The 17,021-nt window shown below is 45.2% G+C and overlaps 1 protein-coding gene across 1 annotated transcript; it reads right to left on the bottom strand.

The window, feature by feature from the left end:
- Positions 1-642: 642 nt before the first annotated feature.
- On the bottom strand, positions 643-12,230 carry LOC147453702 (uncharacterized). Its single transcript, XM_086517180.1, has 3 exons — positions 11,033-12,230; positions 922-1,062; positions 643-831 (listed from the first exon to the last, which is right to left on the bottom strand). Exons 1-2 carry the CDS (start codon positions 11,201-11,203, stop codon positions 931-933), a joined length of 303 nt encoding a protein of 100 aa, XP_086373306.1. The 5' UTR covers positions 11,204-12,230; the 3' UTR covers positions 643-831; positions 922-930.
- Positions 12,231-17,021: the final 4,791 nt, after the last annotated feature.

The following is a 17,021-nucleotide window of genomic DNA, read 5'->3' as shown; positions in this document are numbered from 1 at the left end:
ATGGTTACATCTCAGTAGGGGTCACTACAACAAAATAAGGTGTCATTGACGCAGATATCGACGCGGCGCGTTGCTATACGCGTTGCTATCCGCGTCGCTGTGAAACCAGTCGCTATTTGCGACGCAGGTATAGACGTGTATAGAGACGCAGTTTGCCACACATATAGCGACGCAGATTTCCACGCACATAGCGACGACCATAACAAAAAAAAAAAATCTTGGGCAGAGGGCAGGTAGCCTGGCCTATGCCCAGTTAAAAGATGGACACAGCCATAGCCAGACTTCCTGCCCTCTGCCCAAGAAAGCGAGCTGCACCAAAATATCAACCATGCTCCCGCGCGCAGAAATTTCGGCAGAGTTCCCTTTGTTTTTACATAAACTTTTCAAAAAAACCCATATCATGTATACGCCTCCTACATGCTATCCATGTAGGATCTCACATGAGATTTAAGGCCAATGAAAGACAACCGTACCAACTGAAAAGCATAACCATAACGAACTATAACCATAACGAACTATAACCATAACGAACCATAACCATAACTTAACAGCATAACTATAACTTAAAACCATAACCGACTATAACCACTTTGATCAAAACCATAATGCAGATAACCATAACCATAAACAAAATTAACAATAACCATAAGCATAACCAGAAAGAGAAACAATAATTGTCTATACAATGACAATGACAATAATCATAACCATAAGGGAAACAATAACTGTCTGAACACTAACTGTTTGTACAAAAAAGAGACACAGAAGCGTGTCTGTGTCTCACAAAGCATATATATAAAATCTGGTCCACCAATGACTAGGCGTCGCAACCTGCACATAGTACAACTCACAAAATTAGTATTGATATTACTTCACATATGCTGACTTAATTAAATCAACTTACACATATTAACGTCTCACCTCAAGCGATCAGCGAGACTGTAAGGCCTCCCAGTCTACAGGCTCTCCTGAAGCTTCAAGATCATTCAGTACTTCATAGATACCTCTGCGATATCCATCTGACTCCTCCTCGCATGTCGGAGCTCGATGCATCGCAAGATTCTGCGTTTATACAAAAATCAAAGTAATAAGAATACATGATTCATCGCGTTTTAAAAAACTCCATAGTTAAGATTGGATTAGAAACTCACAAACTCATAGCGAAAGGTGTCGAAGCCTCCGCTGCCAAGATGAGATGTCCCCCTAGTTATCTATCGTACCTGCGCGGCCTCACGCTACTGTCTGAACCACGTGGCCGCTGTCCGCTCATCCTCCCAGATTTGCAGCCACGTCTCATGTGGGATGCCCGAAGGCTTCGGCGAGCCGGTCCTCAAAGCCTTCCGAGCTGCATCTCGTCGACGTTTAATTCAAGGTGTCCCGTGCAACACCCTTGATCCACCGCACTGGAACAATGGAAGAACCCGGAGTAGGCTCGTAGTCTCTCAGGATGGTCTCCACTATGTAAGTGACTTTTTCCTTTTCTTGCTGATCCCAAGACGTCAGAATGTTGGTCGAAAACTGCAGCTCCACGAGCTGGCGAATCCGCTGTCGTATCTCAGTCCCGACTCTATCCATGTCAACAGAACAATCTCCCCATACAGTATAGAGCTTGGAGGCACTAGAATCGTGTGCCACCCAAGGTGTCCGAGGTGTGTCAAGAGGTGTGCCTGGGTAGGATAGGGGTCGTGAGCGAGGAGGGGTCAAAGCATCTGTGGACCCTCCTCCACAGCAACCACCACCTCCACCTGACGATCTTCGAGATCGGTGAGTGCGCCTGTGCTACGGAGATGAGGACGTATTCGCCTCTGCCCCACCCCTAGGTGTCGAAGCGGCCGTGATGGGAGAAGAAGGCGTTGTACCCATAGGCGTCCTGAACCTCGTAGGCGTCCCCCCCCTAGGCGTCGGACCCTTGGGTGTGAAGCTCGGAGGCGTAGTACCCGTGCCTCTGGCTACCCAGTACTGAGAAGCCTCTGTCATCTGAGCAGGCGTCATCCGTGTAACGAAGCCCATGAATGCATCTGCACTCATGGAAGCGGGATCTGGAATCTCGTCTGCCATACTAAAGTCCTGCACAAAGAAAGTAAAATAAAGCGTCAGAACACAGTTGTTTAAATTAACTTTAATCTTAATTTTAAATCAAATTCTTCACACAAACACTTACAGGCCTAGGCCTCGACGAGTGAGGCATCATCGATAAGATCTTGCACCGTATCATCGTCTATCTCTAATTGCAAACATAACTCTGTCCCAACTCGTTCTGGCAGATTGTCTTCATCCATTGCATCTTCATCTACAAGTGTCAATTCTGGCTCGTCTGCATCATCCCTCGTATATCTGTCAGCTTCCTCTGCCATACCTTCGTCCATCTCATCTAATGTCACAGTAGTATGGACGTCGTCTGTCTGACTTTCCTCTAGGAGATCTTGCCCTTCAAATACTTGTTTATTTCTTGGAGCAACTTGAACCACAAACCACCATTGTCGCTCTCGAGGGTCCGGTACAAAGACCACTTGCTCGCAATGTTCGGGGAGAGCAAATGTGTCGCTCGCATCTGTCCAAATCTTTGTAGAATCTATTTGCACAAGTTTGTTTCCATCTCTGCGTACCGTTGCATTGCGACCAGAAGTAATCACCTTGAACCACTTCACATCCAACAAAAACATCTCAAACCGCCTGAAGCTTACTTTCAGGATATCTGACGCCAGACCACAGTGATCCAGGTTGCTAGTGCTCTCATTTGTGTCTCTAGCACTGGCCCTGCTCTTTTGCATGAAACTAACCATTACCCCACTGTCAAACGTGTTTCTTCTGCTGTCAATTTGTTGTGTTCTAAAATGCTTTCCATGCGACCACAGTGCCATGTATGTATGATACTTCCAGTCACATCCAATAGCCAGCTCTTCCTCTTCTAGAGATATGGGTTCTCCGATCTGTCGAGCTGCTCTCACTGTCTTGTCCAACCATGCCATTGTAGGGACTTCAGGTAGAGGAGCGAGATAGTCTGGCACGGGTAAGCCTCTAGTTGTTCGACTTCGCCTGAAATCCTGTCGCTCTAGATTGCGTCTCTCTTTCTCTTCTTCGTACCTTTCAAGCCATTTTTGCATCGGCGCTGAATTTAGTATACAGAACTTCATGATCTTTTCTCGCATGACCAGGTTCATTTTCTTCGGCACCCCTTGCCCTTGCGGCTCCTCTCCCACCAGTCTTGCATCCTCCTCATCACTCCACAGTCGAGGCATTTTTGGGTCAGAAACGGATAGAAATTCTGTCGTCAATACAAGAGACTCTTGCACCAGCCATCCTTCTGCCATGCTCCCCTCTGGATGCGCTTTTTGGCGAACAAAACCCTTAAGTGTTTGCCATGCTCCCCTTTGGATGCGCTTTTTGGCGAACAAAACCCTTAAGTGTTTTCATGAACTGCTCTAGAAAGAACATCCAACGGTTGTGGACTGTACCTGCCACTGCAACCTCATCTACTACATGGACGCGCAAGTGCATTTGGATAGTTAGGCAACTCGTGGGTAGATACTTCTCAATCATGCAAACTGCCTCAATGGAGTTAGCCCTTGCGACTGCAATAGATTCCTCTCGTATCTCCTTGGAAGAGATCCACCGCACTAGCTCTGAAATCTTGTATATGCAGGTCCACACTTCCTTCGTTAGACACCCCTTGATCGCAATTGGAAGAATGAATTGCAAGAACTTATGCCAGTCGTGCGATTTCAACCCTGACAGTTGATCGTCACGGGTGAATGCTGTCTTGAGACATCGCATATATCCTCTTGGCGTCCTGAACTCTGAAATCACCCTTTTCACTTGTCGCTCTTCATTTTTTAGCAATACCCATGGCGCTCTTGGAAGTTTTGTTTGACCAGCTGCATTGGTGAAAGGCCATAGCTCTGGCATCTTTCCAACCGACTCCAAATCATCTCGTGAAGCTCGATTGTCTTTCATTCCCATGATTGTCTTCCAGAGGAGCTCTTCCACATTCTTGAATATATGCATTGGATCCAACAAATGGTTAATTAGTAGAGCACCCCAGTATGGCAAAGTATGGAGAATGGACAAACGTTTCATTCCTGGAACAGGTTGCCCCTCATGTCGCTCCCATCGGCGACGCCACTCTTGTACATGCATAGGACAACATTCGGCGCGACCAAGCTGGCCTTCGCATAGGTGATGGCCATCTAGAAGATAACGGTAGTGGCCTTGATAAATTGTCTTTCGAAGAGAGGTAGAATAGCGCACATCCAAAGACTGTCCGCAAATTGGACATGCATTGTATCCCGAACTTGTTAGTCCTGCATATATTAAAGCATGAATCAGGCCAAGGCAAAGGGCTTGCGAATAGCGAGAATTTTGTAAATCAATAACCATTACCAGAAGCTTCTCCCTATCCTGGCCAATCATGCATAGTCCACATAAGAAGTCCATGGATCCTTGCATGCTATTGTCCTACTGGTTCAACCGCATCTGCTATGTCGATCCCATGCCATAACTCATGGAGCTGGTCAACTAGTGCAACTAGATAAACATCCATGTTTTTTGCCTTGAACTTACCAGGTACAATCAAGCTTAAAAGCAAATGACCCTTCTTGATAGCAAGCCACGGCGGGAGGTTGTAATTGATAAGGCACACAGGCCAAGTCCTCCATGACGAGCTTTTCAAGCCAAATGGATTGACTCCATCCATTGCCATGCCCAAACGCAAATTGCGTGGTTCACTCTTAAAATGTGGCCAGGTATCTTCAATGTGCCTCCAAGTCTTCGAATCAGTGGGCACCCTAAATGTTGCGTCAGTGGATCTATTTGTAGAATGCCACCGCATCAACTTTGCAATGGAACCACAACGAAACATGCTTTTTATCCTAGGAATAATAGGGAAATGCCGCAACACTTTAGCTGGCACTGTCTTGCCAACCGCATCTTGTTTGTAGCGCATTGCTCCGACTTAGGACACGAAAGACAATCTGCGAATTCATTGCGAAAAAGAATGCAATCATTTGGACATGCATGAATCTTGTTGTAGTCCAAGCCAACTGAGATCAATAGTTGCTTTGTGTCTGGCCTCCCGGGGGCATTTCATTGCTAGCCGGGAGAATTTGCTCCCGCAACAACCTATTTAAGCCACATTAAATTAAAAAGCTCCCCAAGCACGTCACCGTTGCAATCGAAAAATGTCTTTTGTAAATTACGTACGTAAACAAAGCAGTGACGCTTGCATCTGACCACTCGTACACTGACTGAAGATTCAAAAACGCCAGACAAGTACGAATCACAGATATTTTGGTGCCTTCATAGATTGGTTGACGTGCCAACTTCCTCAACATGTCTTCAGGAGATAGGCGCACGGCTTCTGGTGCTGCTTCGTTAGCGTTCTCCTCGCTTGTCTAGAAGAAAGCATCCAGCATCTCCTCCATGCCGTTGTCTTCTGTCTGTAAGCCCTTTTCTGCTTCCATCCTTGGCTCTATATTGGTCGGACCTTCACGCGTAATCTTTTTTCTCTCTCTCTCTCTCACATGTAGGTGCTATGTCGCGGAAATCAATGCCCGTTCCGTAGGAGTCGTATCGCAGATTCTGTACAGTTTCTCTAGCAAAATCTCCGTACTTGTGCACATGCTCATTACATATCCTACGCTTGCGCAGGATTTGATACTTGCAGAGCGTGCATGAGCATGCAATCTTTTCCTCCATGTTAGTTGATGACGTTGCCATCTACAATGATTATGAATGTTGTTTTAATATATATATATATATATATATATATATATATATATATATATATATATATATATATATATATATATATATATATATATATATATATATATATATATATATATATATATATATATATATATATATATATACTCCTCATAATGTAAACTACCTCGCATTCTCTAGTCTTGCCCAATCTCCGTACACCTCGGTCCAGAGGTGTATGGAGATCAGGACCACCGGTCAAAATCTTGTCTTTATTGGTCAAATCCTATATGGGTAGACACATACGTGCACTCCCAGGTGTACATGGCAATGCATGTAGCAGGCAAAACCCCGTTGCCTCTTTTAGTTCCATAGTTTCTTCTCTGTCTACGTACCCTATCTCTCGTTCTTTCTCTCTCGATCTCTCTCTCTCTATCTCTCTTTTTCTCTCTCTCTCTCTCTCTCTCTCTCTCTCTCTCTCTCGATCTCGCTCTCGCTATCTCTTTCTCTCTCTATTTCCCTATTTTCCTATCTCTCTCTATTTCTCTATTTTCCTATTTCTCTGCCATAACTCCTGGAGCTGCACTTCCCTATCTCTCTCTCTCTCTCTCTCTCTCTCTCTATATATATATATATATATATATATATATATATATATATATAACTCTCTTTCTCTATCTCTCTATTTCCTATCTCTCTCTCTCTCTCTTTCTCTCTCTCTCTCTCTCTCTCTCTCTCTCTCTCTCTCTCTCTCTCTCGCTCTCAACTAATTCCCTATCTCTCTAATGATCGAACGAGCGACTGATCTAGGGAGATCTAGACGCTCACGACTGCGGAGGACTACACAACATCGATAGAGGCTGCATCAGAGGATCTAGCTAGGTTACTTTGGCTCGACATGCACAACGCCGGGTCAGAGTACTGACCATGGAGGAGATCTACCTATCCCAACTAGCTCGTTTAGCCGTTTAGTCCACACCCAACAGTTTAGGATTCCATAATATTTTATTTTGTCATCTTCTTACTCTGACTTTGTATCAGATCCATCACATTGTAACTTTCTTGTCTCATGTCTCATAGGTCACTTTGGCCTTTCGAAGACGTTAATATAACATTTCATTTCATTTCTCTCTTTAATTTTAATTTCCTAAGAATACATTAATTCTCTCTCTCTCTCTCTCTTTGATTACCTACACACACACACACATTTCTCTCTCTCTCTCTCTCTCTCTCTCTCTCTCTCTCTCTCTCTCTCTCTCTCTCTCTCTCTCTCTCTCTCTCTCTCTACACACACACACACACACCGCTCTCTCTCTCTCTCTCTCTCTCTCTCTATTTCCTACACAGACACGCATACACACCTCTCTCTCTCTCTCTCTCTCCCTCTCTCCTCTACACACACACACACCTCTCTCTCTCTCTCTCTCTCTCTCTCTCTCTCTCTCTCTCTCTCTTTCCTACACACACACACACGATGTAGAGGTAGAGAGAGAGAGAGAGAGAGAGAGAGAGAGAGAGAGGTTGGGGAGGGTGGAGATGGACATAATACCTGCGCAGCAGGTTTCGGCCAAGACTTGAGCAGGCGAAAATGGCCCCTGCGTGCGGGTTTCGCTTTTTTCTCCCAAATTTTTTTGCGTCTCTATACGCGTCGATGTAGGCGTTGCTATACGCGTGGCAAATAAAAGCCTTTCCACGCGTATATTGATGCACATTGCGACGTGTATAGCGACGCGTATAGAGATGCCCACTAATGTCGTCGATATACGCGTGGAAAAGCATCGCCGTCGATATATACACGTCGATATCTTCATGTAGTGTTGTAGTCATGAACCGCTCTAGAAAGAACATCCAACGGCTGTGGACTGTACCTGCCACTGCAACCTCATCTACTACATGGACGAGCAAGTGCATTTGGATAGTTTGACAGCTCTTGGGTAGATACTTCTCAATCATGCAAACTGCCTCAATGGAGTTAACCCTTGCGACTGCAATAGATTCCTCTCGTATCTCCTTGAAAGAGATCCACCGCACTAGCTCTGATATCTTGTATATGCAGGTCTGCACTTCCTCCGTTAAACACCCCTTGATCGCAATTGGAAGAATGAATTGCAAGAACTTATGCCAGTCGTGCGATTTCAGTCCTGACAGTTGATCGTCACGGGTGAATGCTGTCTTGAGACATCGCATATATCCTGTTGGCATCCTGAACTCAGAAATCACCCTTTTAACTTGTCGCTCTTCGCTTTTTAGCAATACCCATGGCGCTCTTGGAAGATTTGTTTGGCCAGCTGCATTGGTGAAAGGCCACAGCTCTGGCATCTTTTCAACTGACTGCAAATCATCTCGTGAAGCTCGATTGTCTTTCATTCCCATGATTGTCTTCCAGAGGAGCTCTCCCACATTCTTGAATATATGCATTGGATCCAGCAAAGGTTAATTAGTAGATCACCCCAATATGGCAACGTATGGAGAATGGACAAACGTTTCATTTTTGGAACAGGTTGCCCCTCATGTTGCTTCCATCGACGATGCCACTCTTGTACATGCATGGACAACATTCAATGCGACCAAGCTGACCTTCGCGCAAGTGATGGCCATCTGAAAGATAACGGTGGTGGCCTTGATAAATTGTCTTTTGAAGAGAGAGAGAATAGCGCACATCCAAAGACGACCCACAAATTGGACATGGATTGTATCCCGAAGTTGTTAGCCCTGCATATATTAAAGCATGATTCAGGCCAAGGCAAAGTGCTTGCGAATAGCGAGAATTTTTTAAATCAAGAACCATTACCAGAAGCTTCTCCTTATCCTGGCCAATCATGCATAGTCCACATAAGAAGTCTATGGATACTTGCATGCTGTTGTCCTACTGGTTCAACCGCATCTGCTATGTCGATCCCATGCCATAACTCCTGGAGCTCATCAACTAGTGGAGCTAGATAAACATCCATGTTTTTTGCCTTTAACTTACCAGGTACAATCAAGCTTAATATCAAATGACCCTTCTTGATGGAAAGCCACGGCGGGAGGTTGTAATTGATAAGGCACACAGGCCAAGTCCTCCATGACGAGCTTCTCAAGCCAAATGGATTGACTCCATCCATTGCCATGCCCAAACGCAAATTGCGTGGTTCACTCTTAAAATGTGGCCAGGTATCTTCAATGTGCCTCCAAGCCTTTGAATCAGCGGGCACACTAAATGTTGCGTCAGTGGATCTATTCGTAGAATGCTACCGCATCAACTTTGCAATGGAACCACAATGAAACATGCTTTCTATCCTAGGAATAATAGGAAAATGCCGCAACACTTTAGTTGCCACTGTCTCGCCAACCGCATCTTGTTTGTAGCGCATTGCTCCGCACTTAGGACACGATAGACAATCTACGAATTCATTGCGAAAAAGAATGCAATCATTTGGACATGCATGAATCTTGTTGTAGTCCAAGCCAACTGAGGTCAATAGTTGCTTTGCGTCTGGCCTGGAGGGGGGCATTTCATTGCCAGCCGGGAGAAGTTGTTCCCGCAACAACCTGTTTAAGACACATTAAATTAAAAGCTCCCCAAGCACGTCACCGTTGATATTGAAAAATGTCTTTTGTAAATTACGTACCTAAACAAAGCAGTGACGCTTGCATCTGACCACCCGTACACTGACTGAAGATTCAAAAACGCCAGACAAGTACGAATCACAGATATTTTGGCGCCTTCATAGATTGGTTGACATGCCAACTTCCTCAACATGTCTTCAGGAGATAGGCGCACGGCTTCTAGTGCTGCTTGGTTAGCGTTCTCCTCGCTTGTCTAGAAGAAAGCATCCAGCATCTCCTCCATGACGTTGTCTTCTGTCTGTAAGCCCTTTTCTGCTTCCATCCTTGGCTCTATATTGGTCGGAACTTCACGCATAATCCTTTTTCTCTCTCTCTCAAATGTAGGTGCTATGTCGCGAAAATCAATGCCCGTTCCGTAGGAGTCGTATCGTAGATTCTGTACGGTTTCTCTAGCAAACTCTCCGTACTTGTGTACATGCTCATTACATATCCTACGCTTGTGCAGGATTTGATATTTGCAGAGCGTACTTCCACGCGCATATCGACGGATATTCCGACGCATATATCGACGGGATGAAAGTATGTCGATAACCGCGTGGAAAGGTATGGCCGTCGATATATACTGCATCGATATCTTGATGTTATGTTGTAGTGAAAATGAGTGCCTCTATAGCCTTGCACGAGTCACAGTGTCAGGAGGAAGAACTATTGCAAAACCGAAACCACGTGTAATAAGCGCCTGTAAATATTTATGAAGAACACTTCTAGCATGAAGCACACTTAGAATTAGGATAAATCAAGGACTTAAGGGCGTAGCTCATCTCAAGTAGACGTGCGTAGAGTATCCATTGGCTAAAAAGGATAAAAGATGAGAGATATATGGCCATTCGAAGCTGGGGGTGTACTCTCTCTTGCTAAAAAATGAGCTCTTTGAAAAGTTTGCAGGTGTTGCAAAGAGTTGTAGCTATAAAATGGGGCCTCTTTTTGTCTTATATTACAAAAGATTTCTTCTCTCTCCTCAATCGATAAGGCTCTATTTAATTGGTTCATTTTTTGCCTCATTTGGATAGGAAATGGGGCAGCTGGTGACTTTTCGGCCAAGAAAAAGGGGTGGGAGCTAGTGTTTAGTGGACCAAAAAATGGGACAAGCGCCTGAGAAGCTGGTGTCAAGTCAAAAATGCTCCCAGTCCATGAGCCCCCATAGCCAACCTCCTCCCAAGCTCCTCTCAAGTGATACAACCCAAATGGGCTCCCAACTTGCCCTATATACCCTTTCCTTTGAGCCCTCTTTCCCCTATGTCGGACTATCCCATTGCCACATGGCACCTTCCCCACAATTTCCTCAATTTTCTACCTTTGGGTCGGCCCCCTAATACTTTGCCTAGCTGAGCCCCTATGGGCCTGAGATGATTATGATAGTGCAGGGGAAGGTTCGGGAACTCCACCCAAACTGGGAAGTGGTTAAGGGCATCGCTCTCGGTTTTGTAGTCTTTATTTCATTTAAAGAGGCAGAGGGGGGTCGCTCGCAACAACCATTGGCCTGTGCTTAGCACTCTGAAAGCCATGTCTGCGGTTTTAAACACAAACAGATATTGGTTTTTGGGGAGAGCCTGTATGGTCTCGACTTTTGCTCCTATTGCCCCCCATTGGTTTCGAATCAACCCACGTAGAACATCTGCTGGTGGGCGAGGACCAGCAAGAAGCCCTATCAGGACCCTGTTTTCCAAATCATTCTGAGTTTTTCTAACCTGAAGAGCAGGCAAAATAACATATGGCTTACCATCTCCATTCGGTTGACCGCCTCCTGCAGCAGCAGCTCCACTGCTTTCTCCATGTTGAGGGACCGTAGAAGGGCCATGGGTGGTTGGAGCGGCATGGCCTTCAGTAAGACCCGAAGGTTCACCTGCATGTTGGGGGGGAGTTGGTTGCTGGGAGAAGAAATCGAAGTCATGTCGTAGCAGCCTTGCAGCTTCAAGCTTCTTTGGACTGCCGATGAGGGGGATGTGAAGATCGATGCCTTGAAGAAGGGTAGTAGCTAAAGGGTTGTGTGGAGAGAAAGAGCTTGGGTCGAAGTCGTTGAGGCCTCCGCCATGCAAGATAGGGCAGTTACTTTGCACGAGTGCTTGGTGGGGGAGCACGCCAGAGGCCCAGATATTAGGGGGTCTTGAGCCAGTGCTTTGATGGGGTGAGATGACGGCTGACGTCATCTCACCCGGGGCGTGAAGGATGTCGCCGATGGGACAGGTGCTTAGGACATCGCTAAGCTCAGGAATCGCACGAGAGAGAGAGAGAGAGAGAGAGAGAGAGAGAGAGAGAGCAGCAGAATTCAACACTCTTTGCTCTACTGATCATTGAGTGATTAGTGTCTGGTATTATAATAAGTGCACAAGGACAAAATAAATAGGCTCCCTGCTTTGCTTTGAATATCAGGCTGGGACGTGAAGGACGGGTTCTCTCTCTGCGTACAATATACGTATAAATTATTTGTGAACTTCGCCAGAGATCCCAACCTCTGATGTGACTAGCTGGAGTCGATAACTACTAACTGAGGCGAATACTAGCAAAGGCAGCGACGTACTACTCATGCAGCTGGGCAGCTTTTTACTAGAGTGGGCACTGGGCATTGGGTAGCGGTAAGACTCAAGAGCACATGTCCGACGTGTAGGCAGGCTTGATTAGTGAGGGATACCCATAAATCAGCTGCTGAAGTTGAGAGCTTGAGAAGCCGGTTTGTGCAAATTGGGCAAAGAGGTAAGAGTCTAGACTCTAGGATGCTTATTATAGCTGCTGCCTTCGCCTACTAATTGATTCGAAAGTGGGGATGTGATGAGTAGAGCAGCCCAAGAAGAAGCATGTCTTGCAAAGACTACTTTGCAGCTGCACGCAGACGTACTGAGTGATGCAGGCACAGAAGCAGCCCAATATTTCTCGCCGTCACAGCTCAATGCGGCCTCTCACGGCTTCGTCCGGCTGCAGATTAAGCCCCTCAACGCTCAGGCTCTCATCATCACTTCCAATTTCCAAATCGAGAGAGAGAGAGAGAGAGAGAGAGAGAGAGAGAGAGAGCCTCCTTTGAACTTGCTTTCACGTGCACACAATACGCTCACGTTCGTCTTCCCCCGTGGACCTCCTTTGGTCTCGTCATTGGTCCCCTGTCCTTTTGCCCGCACTGTTGTCTGCCTACCTTACTCACGACCTCCAGGTCTATAGACTATCACCTGTTGGTCATTCATCCAGCACCTGCCTCGGAGACTTCCCTTCTGCCGCAATGCCGTCCGTGTGCCTCGCTGGCGCACGACGTCTGAAAAGCGTCCTGCAAAGCTCAGAACAATCACCTCACGGTTGTCCATCACCAAAATAACAAAATCAAAAACCAAAATTTTAGAGGTAATTGAATTTTTAGAGGAACAGAAATGTTAACAGCTCAGGCCTTAAAGGAAGGGATAGAGGCTCAGATGCACCGAACGTCCATTCTCCCACTTACCCTAATATAATTAACAAAATCAACCATTTCTAGGCTACTTAATCTTAAGCACGACAAGAGAAACCAAATGCTCTGATACCAATGTAATGAAAATGGCATATTAACTTTGAGAGTAGAGAGTATTTTTGTGAAATTACTTTGTGAGCATAGAGGGTGAGCTTAATTGATGGTAGCAACATAAAAATACCATCTAGTTAACTTGGCATGAACAATACTTTTGCAAGAGGGAGAGTTTAGAGAACATGACGACAGTTGAGGATAGGATTTATGTGGAGTTGGTCCCCCCTCCAATAGGCAATCTAATGTCTCGTTGTGATCCAACAACGTATCTATCAGATTTTGCAAGAAATAATAAAAAAATTTGTGAATAGAAATATACAAATATAAAACAATCTAACAACTTCTTATTAGAATACAATAAATTTTAGAGCATAAAGTTAAGTAATTACCAAGCACGGTCAAGAGCTAAGAATGACCATAAGGGCTTTTATGCCATTTCTCCTCGTATCCTCGCACTCGTACGGTATGGGTTCATGTCCAATCATGAACCACTATTCAAAACATACAAAGAGAACGATATGTTAAAATATAAGATTACAAATGCCCAAAACTATTAAACTCAGAGAGCAATGCAATAAAACTTACATGCCCATCTGTCGCTCCCAAGTGGTGCGAGCTCCCTATCTCTACTCGTGCTTTGGTAGCCTCCTTTTCTTGCTTCCACTTGTCGAGATTCTTGTGCGCTTCTCGCTTTGCAATCTGTCAATCTTCCTTACTTAGCCAAGAGGGTGTGCTCCACCCATGCTTTATTTCTTTTAGTATTTTGAAGCTCTTGTGCTTGCAGTACTCATGCATCCGTACCCTTGTTAAGTCTTCATTGAAGCACTCTTCCCGATTTTCCATAGGAAAAATGTCATGCAGTATGGTGAGACGACTCTATCTTTCAATGCATTGAGTACCTTATTCCCTTTATTTAATATGCAGTGTCAAAAAACCTGAGAGCACATGCCACGCATATGCAAAATCACCTTCTTTCCATCTTCATCCAAGATCAAGTTGTCGTTGCTAAAGTCAATCGAGTACGACAAGCCCTCTCGCCTAGGACGGCTAAACCTAGATGCCATTGCAGGTGTCTCAAGAGAGGTCTTGAGTGGGGTTGTGGATGCAGGTGTCTCAATGGGAGTATAAGCTCCAAAGTGCGGAGTGCCAAGTGGGGTGAGGCCCGGAGGAGTATAGGTGATTGCATCTGCCAGAAATTTCTTGCCACAACCACCATGGGCATTTCCCGCAACCAATGATCTCCGTGAGTTGTACCCTTTGAAGTGAAATCTCATTAAGAACTTCATGTGCTTTCATAAAGGCACCACATTTGGCAAACACATCGATCAAAACATTGCTAGGCATAGCACATTTAGCATATCTCATGGCCAAGGCATTTCTAAGCACAACTATTCCCAACCGAGCATCGCCAAATCACAACACATTTGACATACATCTTGATCGTAGCATCTACAATCATCAGATTTGGTTTACAACTCGCCTATGGTGATGTCGAGCATGCCCAACTTTCAATGCACTGTAAGAGATGACATTAATTCCAGACAAGATTCTTTTTGAGCACTTATTGCCCTTTTAAGTGCACCATATTTGAGTACCTGCTTAAAAGCCAAAAACTCCTAGTTGGCACACTCATCCAGGGGGCCAAACTCGTACGGAACTGGCCCCCGACAAAACTTAAATTGCCAATATCTTAGTAGCCAGAACTCCGATTTCCAATATGAAAAGACTGACTCGCTTCATAGTATGATTAATTCAGCCCCATGCATCCTTATCAACTTTGACCCTTCATCAGCAGCTGCCCAGTCCGGCTCAGATCTGCAAACTGTCACAGCTTCAAACAGACATAGCTTCTTCATTGTAGCTCCAATTGACGAGCCGTAAGGACAAGCATGGAGAGCACAACAAACACTACAACTTTAGCTTGGAAAACCACTTATACTTGCATCTTGAGGGCATATGGTACTATTCAAGACCTAGATACGGGCAACAAAACTCGTGATGAAATTGCACAACAAGGCTGGTGGAGAAAGATGGTGTGCTTGGCAATGCTTTGGTCGATCTGTATGCCAAATGTGGTGTCCTTTGATGGGAACCGGCCCCCCAAAGATAAAAGGAATGGCCGCCCATGCTAATGAGAACAAGGGTTTTTCTTTTACATAATGGGACAATAATCGGAGTTGAGATTGCAAGCTGGAAGCTGACGACCGGGGGGGAACATCTTCTGTCTCACACTGCTTTGATGATGTCTATGCCAAATGGGGGAGGAGGGGTGGCCGCCCACCATAAGGGGCCACCCATAACCTTGCCTACCCAGAGTGACTCAAAGTTGAAGGTGATATAGTGTGAATAGGAGGGGAAATATGGCAGGCGGCAGCGAGCAGAGCGCGAGGGGGAGAAGGGAGGCTTGCACGTGCCGCAATGATGCTCACGAGACAATGAGAAAGAAATAGAATTCGACAAGCTCACCAATGTGGCCCATTTTAGACCAAGTGCGTCAGATTTGGTGCAGGTCCCTGTCGACGTGCCACATCACTACCCCTGTTCCCACAACAACGATGTCATTGTTGTAAAAAAATAATGGGTGCTATTTTAACGGGGATTTTGGGGCATGCAATAAAATAAGGGGGGGATCAACATGGGAAAAAAACGTAAATCTGAGGAGGGAGGGAAGTAGTCATAGGGGGGAGAGAAACGAGACAAGAAGGGGAGATGGAACATGAAGGGTGGACGAGGGCGGAACAAAGCTCTCGAAGTTGATAAGCTCTCTCTCTCTCTCTCTCTCTCTCTCTCTCTCTCTCTCTCTCGCAGGACCTTGAAGCAACAAAGGGGAAGCGGAGAAGAAGGTAGGATGGAGGAAAAATCTCGCTCAGTGGACAAATGGGCTCTCTTGAGCTTGCAAAGAGAGAAGGGAAAAAGGAGAGTTTTTGCAAAGGGAAGGAGGAACATGAAGTGAGGAACGAAAAGCAAGGCAAGGAGGAAAAAGAAGAGCAAGATCCGCAAGCACGAAGGGTCTTCTTTCGGCAAGAACGAAGGGGTGGAAGGCATGAAAGGAGGAATGAGGAGAGGCAGCTATAGCCGTGGAAATCAGGTTGTGCAAAAGGAGACATGTTTTGCAAGATAAAGAGCAAGCCAAAATTTGACCGGAGAGAGGGAAAAAGGGAAATATTTTGGGATCTGACAAGCAAAGGAAAGTACAGGGTGGGTTTTTTCATTGGCAATTACAAATTGCTTCCATCGGGCTGGGGATTTCTGACTAGGAGATTGAAAACCAACGGGCATATCGAAGATGGCGTATGCATCCAATTTGTAACAGGGTTTCAGATATCAAAAATTGGAAGTATCTATTGGTCGCCAACATCAATTAAGTGTCGATATCCTATCTCATATTGATTTTAGCTAGCATTTGTGTCTCGAGTCATGATTTTCTTTCGTGATTGCTCTCTATCTATCAATATAGATTCTTTTTAACACTAAAGAACTCCTATCTGTATTGGGTTTCCTTGGTTTGATCACACTGACTATCCGTCTACAGCCAAAAGCCCGGTGCTTTTCCGGTCAACCCCAGAGACGGGCGCACTCCAAAAATTTGGTGAACCCGATGCGAACTAGAGCGGGGTAGACGAAGCCAAACATGTTGAAAAACCAAGAGAAAGAGATGCAGTAGATTATGGGGTTAATGGCTGCTATTGTGCAGCAACAGTATGCAAGTCAATTGCAGACTATGAACCAACATCTGGGTACAAATTTCAAAACTGATCGAGAATTGCATCAGTTTGCAATAAGTGAATTGGGTGGATTTCAAGGGCAACATAACACAAAAAAAATTAAAGTATCAGAGCTAGTAATGGAAAATAGGAAATGTGAAGCGTCATATAACTAGAAACAAGAGATGCTGCTACAATTAGCACTTGAAAATGCCAAACATTCAGTTTCTTATCAGTAGGGGATTTGTAAATAAATTTCACCTAGAGAGAGAGAGAGAGAGAGAGAGAGAGAGAGAGAGAGAGAGAGAGAGAGGGGGGGGGGGGGGGGGGGGGGGGGGGGGGGGGGGGGGGGGGAGAGGGGGGGCGTAAAGAGAGAGAGAGAAACAAGAATAGAGATAACAAGAGAGCTAGAGATAGAGAGAATGAGACATATAGGTTAAGGCTTAGGTTTATCTTTAGGATTACGATTTAAATCTAGGATTATAATTAAGGTTGGTATTAGGGTTTAGATTTAGGATTTT

The sequence above is a fragment of the Adiantum capillus-veneris genome, chromosome 7 (assembly GCF_014529385.1).
Source record: "Adiantum capillus-veneris isolate H3 chromosome 7, ASM1452938v2, whole genome shotgun sequence".
Classification (NCBI taxonomy): domain Eukaryota; kingdom Viridiplantae; phylum Streptophyta; class Polypodiopsida; order Polypodiales; family Pteridaceae; genus Adiantum; species Adiantum capillus-veneris.
This window is presented reverse-complemented; position numbering and strand designations above follow the sequence as displayed.